Source organism: Trematomus bernacchii, unplaced genomic scaffold, assembly GCF_902827165.1.
Source record: "Trematomus bernacchii unplaced genomic scaffold, fTreBer1.1, whole genome shotgun sequence".
Classification (NCBI taxonomy): domain Eukaryota; kingdom Metazoa; phylum Chordata; class Actinopteri; order Perciformes; family Nototheniidae; genus Trematomus; species Trematomus bernacchii.
In genome coordinates this window covers 451,909-461,936 of record NW_022987712.1, presented here as the reverse complement: position 1 = coordinate 461,936, position 10,028 = coordinate 451,909, and the positions used below count along the sequence as shown (strand labels likewise).

General features: G+C 39.8%; 1 protein-coding gene across 1 annotated transcript in view; it reads left to right on the top strand.

Annotated features, from left to right (window-relative positions):
• LOC117491172 (5-hydroxytryptamine receptor 7-like) overlaps positions 1–4,218 on the top strand; it is a 5,524-nt gene extending 1,306 nt beyond the window's left edge. Inside the window, exons 2-3 of the mRNA XM_034141037.1 lie at positions 2,170–2,475; positions 3,653–4,218. Coding sequence (XP_033996928.1) covers positions 2,170–2,475; positions 3,653–4,211 — 865 coding nt within the window. The 3' untranslated portion in view covers positions 4,212–4,218. The remainder of the gene's footprint in view (positions 1–2,169; positions 2,476–3,652) is intronic.
• The last annotated feature ends 5,810 nt before the right edge of the window (positions 4,219–10,028 follow it).

Genomic DNA, 10,028 nt, shown 5'->3' with positions numbered 1-10,028 from the left:
AAAATAAAACCCTCTCTCTTTTCCTCCGTACCCAAATCTCTAAAAACGGGGGCTACAACGGAGCTGATCCAGATTTGCGTCGATATGACGTAATATCTGAAATGTGGACCCACCGGCCCTATCAGAAAAGTTGCATGTGTGTGAAGAAGCAGGAAATAAAAAGGAACTCACCTTGTGGTATAACCGGCAAGAGAGAAAGCCTTTGAGCTCCATACTGTTTCAGAGATAATCCTTGATAATCCATGATATGGCGTTTCATCGCAGCAGCATTTAGTTTAGACGGTAGCTGCCGGGTCCCGCATGAGCTCAGACCCCTCCTTTTTTTCATCAATTCTTTTTTTTTTTAAAGCTTTATACCCAAAATCAGCACTTTTGAAACAGGAAGTGAAATAGAGGGATATGAGGCATGGCTAGAATGGGTGATCTGTTTGGTATTTTGAGCAAAACACTTCATAGACATGTTTTTTATATATTTGTATATATATCTGAGACCTATGCTATTGCCTAAAAATAGCATGATAGGTGACCTTTAACACTGACAGGTTTCCTGGTCACATGATCATTCTCAGCATCTCTGGACTTCCTGTTTCCAGCCGGTCTGCATATGGTCACCACAGATTGGTGTTGACTCAAAGGCACCTTGTTGAATCAGAATACCTTTATTAGTATCACAGCAGTTAACTTTAAGGCGAGACACTACAGGTGAATAGGGTCATTTTTTTAACTTAAAGATATTAGCTAGACATTTCTCCAGTTAATTACTTACATTAAGGCAATTGTTTTTTGTATTACAAGTTTTATGAAATAGCATGTTTAAATATGCAAATGAGTTTTATACATTTCAGGAACACAAACCTGAACATTGGATAAAGTCAGATTCCAAATTCTTGTTTCATTTTGTAGTTATATTAGAGTCTAAAGTTTTTATAGAATGGATTTTGGATATCTCTTTTTATCAGAAAATACTGTCAACAGCCGTAAAATATCAATTTTCGCCATGTTTTTAGGTTAAAAATCTGTATTTCTAATGCAGCCTCTCCTGAGATCCTTTAACCGCACCTTATCTTTGCACTTTTAGCTGCAACTGTTATTTTATCGCTTTTATGAATTGTCGTTTTTTGTTTTTGTTTGTGTGTTTGTTTTATTTTAAATTAGTATGTGTTAAATGCCGACGTGAAGCACTTTGAATATATACGAATAAACTAACCTTGAACCTTGAAATATAGAGAAGTGTTGGGAAAATACTGAATGTCCTCTTCCAACATGAGAGTGACATGATAACAAAGGTATCCCAACTGTAGCTGTGAACATGACAGGATGTATGATTACCTAGAAGAGCATCAGGACTGTTTGAGGCATATGATAGCTATGTGATTAACATGATGATTCAGCCTCTATGGAGATAGACATATGACAAGCATGCTCATTTCTGACGTGGAGCTAATCTGAAGTAAACATTGAATACTGCTTTCTATTCCTCCATCTTGTGACTGTGTAACTCCCTCTCTTGGATATCAGCATGTGAAGGACACTGTTCAGCAACTAGTTGATGCTCTGTATGTGATGACTACTTCCATTCTGGAGAGGATCACAGATACATGGATCCTGAGATTGAAGCTCAAGACGGGGACTAGGGATTATTAACATTTTTGAGGTTTTGAGAAAAAGTCAGAATTTTTGAGAAAAAAATCAGGATGTTGAGAAAAAAGTCAGAATTCTTGGATTTTGAGAGAAAAATCAGGATTTTGAGAAAAAAGACAATTTTGAGGAAAAAGTCATATTTTTTTGTAAAAGTCAGAATTTTGAGGAAAAAGTCAGAATTTTCAGAAAAAGTCAACATTTTTAGAAAAAGTCAGAATTTTCAGAAAAAGTCAGAATTTTCCGATTTAGAGAAAAACTCAGTATTTTGTTCATGACAGGATGTATGATAACCTACAAGAACCAGTAATCCTCCATCTTGTGACTGTGTAACTCCCTCTCTTGGATATCAGCATGTGAAGGACACTGTTCAGGAACTAGTTGATGCTCTGTATGTGATGACTACTTCCATTCTGGAGAGGATCACAAATACATGGATCCTGAGATTGAAGCTCAAGCCGGAGACCAGGGAGATGTTTCTAACAGAAAGCAAAGCACACATCACACCAACACCTTTCTCTCTCTCCTCAGGTATCTTGGCATCACCAAACCTCTCACGTATCCAGTGCGTCAGACCGGCTGCTGCATGGCTAAGATGGTTCTGTCTGTGTGGCTGCTCTCCGCCTCCATCACCCTCCCTCCTCTCTTCGGCTGGGCGCAGAACGTAAACGACGGACGGGTCTGTCTCATCAGTCAGGACTTCGGATACACCGTGTACTCCACGGCGGTGGCGTTCTACATCCCAATGTCCGTCATGTTGATCATGTACAACCGGATCTACAGAGCGGCCAAACTCAGCGCCGCCAAACACACCATCACCTGTTTCCCCAGGCAGAGGTGAGAGGAGTGGAGCACGAACACTTAAGACAAGATAAGATGAGTTAAGATATATATATAGGTATCTCTGTATGTATTATTCACAGAGGAGGGAAGTAGTGGAGTACAAATACTTTGTTACTGTACTTAAGTACATTTTTCTGGTATCAGTACTTTACTCCACTACTTATCTTTATGACGACTTTTTACTTTGACTTCTTACTTTTTGAACACAAATACCTGTACTTTCTACTTCTTACATGTTGAACCCAAATACCTGTACTTTCTACTTCTTACATGTTGAACACAAATACCTGTACTTTCTACTTCTTACATGTTGAACACAAATACCTGTACTTTCTACTTCTTACATGTTGAACACAAATACCTGTACTTTCTACTTCTTACATGTTGAACACAAATACCTGTACTTTCTACTTCTCACATTTTGAACACAAATACCTGTACTTTCTACTTCTTACATGTTGAAACCAAATACCTGTACTTTCTACTTCTTACATTTTGAACACAAATACCTGTACTTTCTACTTCTTACATGTTGAAACCAAATACCTGTACTTTCTACTTCTTACATGTTGAACACAAATACCTGTACTTTCTACTTCTTACATTTTGAACTCAAATACCTGTACTTTCTACTTCTTACATGTTGAACACAAATACCTGTACTTTCTACTTCTTACATTTTGAACACAAATACCTGTACTTTCTACTTCTTACATGTTGAACACAAATACCTGTACTTTCTACTTCTCACATTTTCCAAACAGGCTGGTTCCTTTAGTTTGAATGTGTGTTTGGTGGCGTGATCATTATTCTTTAGAGTCATTGCGTGCCTATTGATTTGAACACGATCCGTGTATCCATCATTTCCTGGTCTTCTCTAAAGAAGAGGGACCAATGAAAACGTTGTCATGTTGCCGTTGTTCAGCATGGAAACATTCATTAGCTAACAATGACATTATTGTTCTATTAATATAAAGGGAGGTCAGGTACTCTTTAAAACAGCTGCTAGTTATGGGTACTTTTTACTGAAGTACATTTCAAAGCCTCTTTACTTTTACTTGAGTAAAGAAGTTTAATCAGTACTTCTACTTTCACCAGAGTATTTTTAAACACGAGTATCTGTACTTCTACTTGAGGAAAGGATGTGTACTTTTGCCCTCTCTCTCCCCAGGGAGGCTATCCGAGGGGGGAAACGAGGAAAAGACGGTCACCGCGTGGATGAGGAAACGGGAAGCGTTGAAGCGACGGAGAACGTGGACGAAGAAGAAGAAGAGAGTTTTGATTGTGTGGCGGCGGCGTTGAAGCTACAACGAGAAGTGGAAGAAGAGTGTAGCACACGGGTTTCTCGCCTCTTAAAAACTGGGGATCGCAGAAAGAGGAAAAACCAGTCCATCTTTAAGCGTGAGCAGAAAGCGGCGGCCACGTTGGGAATCGTTGTCGGCGCTTTCACTTTCTGCTGGCTTCCTTTCTTCTTGGTTTCCACCGCGCGGCCTTTTATCTGCGGCGTGGAGTGCAGCTGCGTCCCTCTGTGGCTGGAGAGGACGCTGCTGTGGCTCGGATACGCAAACTCCCTCATCAACCCCTTCATTTACGCCTTCTTCAACCGCGACCTGAGGACCACCTACAGCAACCTCCTGCGGTGCCGCTACAGGAACATCAACAGGAAGCTGTCGGCCGCCGGCATGCACGAGGCTCTGAAGCTGGTGGAGAAACCGGAGGGCGACGCGTGAAGCTGCCGTGAAGAAAACAATAACATAATACAAAAAAATCAAGATTGAAGCTGCCGATCAGACGCTGCCAGGACGGTTCATTCAAACCACAGAAACTCTTGAAATGAACTTGTCAAAGAGATGTCTTTCTGGTTCTTTAATCATGTGCAAAAGAAGCAAACAACATGAAGAGCAATGTGTCCCCAGCCGAGTGCCACTACTCAGACTGAAGAGAGAGCTTTTATACACTTTCAATGAATACATAGATAGAGTCCTTTATTGTCATTATACAGGTACAATGAGATGAGTAGCGCTACTTAAGGTGCCATCAACACATGCTTAGTCACGAGATAACTGACCCCTGATCGGAGTTCAATAGATCTACTGTCTTCACATGTAAGGCTTACAGAATTGTATTATTTATATGTTAAATAACATCATAGCTTTCAATTCTCTGATAATCATGGTTTCCATTACAAGCGTGAAGCAGCCAATCAGACCCCAACAATTACGGTTCATTCAAACCACATTTGTGCGATGATTGCTGCGGGGGGAGATGAGGGATTTCATATTAGATTTATTCAGCTTTTGCGCATCCAACGAGACTCCACATGCAGAGTGGTCAGAAAAAGACACACTCTCACATCTCATCCCCTTTTTCACACCATAGTCTTGCAAATATAGCCATCGCCCATTCAAATAAGATATTTAGAAAACGTGGGGTTTGTGTGGAGGCTCCCTGTGGTTTAGGGTTCTTCTTAAGGGCACTTTTTAAAATGGTGGTCACTTCTGCATCGCATCCATCATGTGCGTTATCAGCATCGACAGGTGAGATAGAGTTATTATAATGAACAGAGAAAAGCCTTTTATTCCTAACGATATGTCACAACATTGACACTTCTTATCATAGTGAGACAAGCCAGATAATACACAAGGGTACATATCATACGTTACATATTTTTAATTGATGATTTATCTAACTTTTACGCATGGAACGAGACTCTCCACGTGTACATTTAGTCAGAAATAGACACATTTTGGCAACTTCTTACTCCTATATTCTTCCAAAATTGCCTTTACCCAGTCTAATAAAATATGTCGTCGAGACACGGTAACGTTGGGTTTGTGAGGAGGATCTCTGAGTCTTCATTAAGTGAGACTGCTAGATAAAATAATGATATTCACTTGGTTAATTGGAGGGAAGAAACCACACAAAGTGTATCCAGAGAAAAGTAGGGAACACACACCGTTACTATCATTGTGTCATCTTTGTTTGGCAAATACTGTATATAAAAATGTATTTATATTACACTTTTCATACACTTCAAAAGTTTGGTAAAGTAATTTATTGGTGCCATCTGTCTACGGGCTTTACACGATGTATAATTAAGAGAATATTAGAGATGAGGGGTTGCATGGATGAAGGAAGGATGTTTTTCTTAAACCAGTGGCTGCTGCAGAACATCTCTGTGCAACATGTGACGGCTGCACGTCCACAGCTGCCACCAAGCTGAAGCTCTTTGCATATATTGTTGGATCTAAACTCTGACTTTGTACTCTTTGACCACCACGAGAGGAAGCTCTCCATCTCACTGGACAGTGTCTTCTTCTCTTTCCAGATTAAGCCAAGGAAACATTTATAAACAAAAAGGAGAAGGCTTGAACACCAAATGTATTCTCTTATCATCACTGTTTCACGATTAACAAGTGGACACTAAATGATATGTAACGTCTGTACACGAGTCAGCAGCCACGCCAAGACGTCCCTGGGATATAAGTTCATGTGTCTTTTGTCAATGTGTTGAATGTGCCAAAACCTTTCTTTCTTACTACTTAAGTCATGCACTTGTTGAATCAGATGTTTTGTAATCAGGCGGCTCACAATATGAACACATTTTAAGGACGAGAGGTCAGAGATGTTTGGAGAACGTCTTCAGCGTGCCTGTGCCTTTTACTGCGTTATCGTTAAAGGTTTACTTGCAGCACACAAAGGTCTCTTTTCCAGCTATGCACCTCACGTGTTAGACTTGACGCCATGTGTGAGAGACACTTTGAATGACCTACTTTTAAGCTGGTTGTATATTTCATCACGCACAACATCTCGTGAAACCGGAACTATCCAGAAAAAAGAAGCTAATGGAGGCGATGATCTTTAAAGGACACGATCCCAATCCATATCCATCAAGTTGTTATCAGTTGAAGTGTTGCTTATCTCTGAAGAATGTCAGAACATATGTGTAAACTGAGATGATCTGAGACACTAATGGGATGTCTACAAATGAGTTTTCTTGTCTGAACCCAAAGATAATCAATCTTCAGCGAAAGAAAGAAGACAGATGTAGTAAATCGTTGCACTTGAGAAGCTGCTTACTGTAAATCTGTGGGCGTTTTTATTTGATGAATGACTTGAAGACCCGAAGAAGTGGTGACAAATCTTTTTCTAAAACATTCATGAGATAAAAACAACTCATTTAATAAACTTGTACCATTACAAAATCTAAAGTTCAAATGTTAAAGGTCTCCATTTTCTTCTCTATGATGATAAGTGAATACGTAATACTACAAATACAACGGCTCAATCTGCATCGTGTTATTGGACTGAATGGACTTGTGTCAAGAATCTGCTTCCTCAGGAGTGTGTGAGGGGAGCAGTGGGCGGGCAAATGAAATACCCCAACATAACTGTCATGCACCAAAAGTATGCTGCCTGTGTACGGTCTTTACACGATGTATAATGAAGAGAATCTTATAGATATCATATTAAAGTGACAAAAGTACAGGAAGGAAAAAGTCACAATTACTGTTCTTTGCTTTTTCAGCACCATGGACAGCGTCACCGTTTATCTAAACACAACAACTGTGGACTTAAAGAGGCCCTATTCTGCTTTATGGGGTTTTCCCTCTTTAAAGTAGAGACACTACATACTGATATACACCTGAACATCAGCAGGAGAGGACTCTTTAAAGTAGAGACACTACATACTGATATACACCTGAACATCATCAGGAGAGGACTCTTTAAAGTAGAGACACTACATACTGATATACACCTGAACATCAGCAGGAGAGACTCTTTAAAGTAGAGACACTACATACTGATATACACCTTGAACATCAGCAGGAGAGGACTCTTTAAAGTAGAGACACTACATACTGACATACACCTGAACATCAGCAGGAGAGGACTCTTTAAAGTAGAGACACTACATACTGATATACACCTGAACTCAGCAGGAGAGGACTCTTTAAAGTAGAGACACTACATACTGATATACACCTGAACATCAGCAGTGAGAGGACTCTTTAAAGTAGAGACACCACATACTGATATACACTGAACATCAGCAGGAGAGGACTCTTTAAAGTAGAGACACTACATACTGATATACACCGAACATCAGCAGTAAGGACTCTTTAAAGTAGAGACACTACATACTGATATACACCTGAACATCAGCAGGAGAGGACTCTTTAAAGTAGAGACACTACATACTGATATACACCTGAACATCAGCAGGAGAGGACTCTTTAAAAGTTAGAGACACTACATACTGATATACACCTGAAACATCAACAGGAGAGGACTCTTTGAAAGTAGAGAACACTACATAACTGATATACACCTGAACATCAGCAGGAGAGGAATCTTTAAAGTAAGACAACTACATACTGATATACAACCTGAACGAATCAGCAGGAGAGGACTACTTTAAAGTAGAGAACACTACATACTGATATACAACCGTGAACATCAAGCAGGAGAGGGAACTCTTAAAGTAAGAGACGACTACATACATGATATAAACCTGAACATCAGGCAGGAGAGGACTCTTTAAAGTAGAGACACTAAATCTGATTATAACACCTGAACATCAGCAGGAGAGGACTCTTTAAAGTAGAGACACTACATACTGATATACATCTGAACATCAGCAGAATAGGACCCCTTTAAAATCAAACATACAAAAAAATGACAATTAAACTCAAAGGTGGATTTTCTTCTTGTAAACTGTGACAGATCGACCCTGACATCATAAAGAGTCAGACAGCAACATAGTTAAATATAAAATGAAGTATATTACTCTGTATCAAATCAGACTACTGGTGGTTTAAAAAAAGGGGATTACTTTCTACATTTTATAATGAAGATCAATCACTTATCGGTTGACGCCTGAATCTCCTGTTTGTTTGTCATTCAGGATACTTCCTTTGTTTCAAGTCTTTCTTTTATTGAAATGCAGTCGGTGGACTCCTGATTTATGAAACGCAATCTCCTGTGATTACTTTTAATTCATGTGTTAAACTAAAACAGCATTTGTAAAAAAGTATTTTCTGTATAGCTTTAGGGCACATCTTTGATCCTAAATATCTTGGTTTCTTCTAAGGTCACATTGTTCTGTTGTCTCACAGAACACACTGCAGTCAAAAACATTTGCAAATACTTATTTTGTCTATTTATTTGCAATGCATTTGATACTGAGGTAATCCAAGAGTAACAGGAAGTAAACTTTAAATAAAATATTTGCTGTCATATTTCTGCACGACTTCGACCTCGTCTGTGAAGAATTAGATCACTTTGTGGGCGATGATCTGAAAAGGAGGAGAATCACTGAAGTGAACTCGCTCTGGGCTCGCTGCCATTTCCTGTCTGATAATGTTCTACTGTGGACACACACACACACACACACACACACACACACACAACACACACACACACACACACACACACACACACACACACACACACACACACACACACACACACACACACACACACACACACACACACACACACGCACACACACACACACACACACACACACACACACACACACACACACACACACACACACACACACACACACACACACACACGCACGTTTTGCATCGGAAATGAATAACGTATGCACAAAATATAATTGCCCTTACGAAGACAGGATATGGGCAGAAACAACGGAGCGTTAGAACAATTAATGAATGACATCTGACAGTTTGAATTAAGAGAAGAGCAGACTGATCAGTGTTACTGAACACTGGTGTTATATAAGGAAAATCTATTGAGAAAACTATTTTCTTATCAAAGAAACTCTTGCTTAGTGTTTGTATTGATCAGGTCCTTCTAATCCCAAATAGCCAGGAGAAAATACCGACCAAATGGCTCTCAGGAGGCCGGACGCTTCTGAAATGTTAGTGTTTGTGCCAGCAGACGCTCAGCCTGTTGAGAAACTCCTGATCATAATCTGTTTGTGACCAGAGGCTCAATACTGCACCGTGTTCTGAAGCATCGAGTCACCTCTTTACAGCAGATACAGGATGTTCTCTACTGGGATGATTCATACACATCCTGCAGGACTCTGTGCTGTCTGCAGCTTCAGAGCAGTCACAACAAAGAGCAGTCCTGCAGGGGCTTTATGCTGTTGACCAACATGTGCGTTGTGTTGAAAACGCTGTGCACATATAGTGGAGAAAACATCACAACAGTTGGACTTAATGACCCATAAAGTCTGCAAGACAAGTTTATGGGATTTCTCTGCCAGATTCACAAATAATGTTCCAGCAGGATCACAACACGCTCTTTAAAGCAGGTTTTATGACAGAAAAGGACAAACTAAGGTGGCCGACAGATTCAAATGTGCATCAACGGCTCAAAATATTTCCATTAGTAGAAACGTGCTGCAGCTTCAGAAAGGATGTAGATACAAAAACACAAATGTTCCACATGAAGAAACATCTTCAGCAACTTGACAACATTTAGAGAACATTCAGCAACTTGAGGAGACATGGCAGCGTTTACTAAAAGCTGCAGAAACCAAACGCTGCAAGAAGCTCAAAACACAA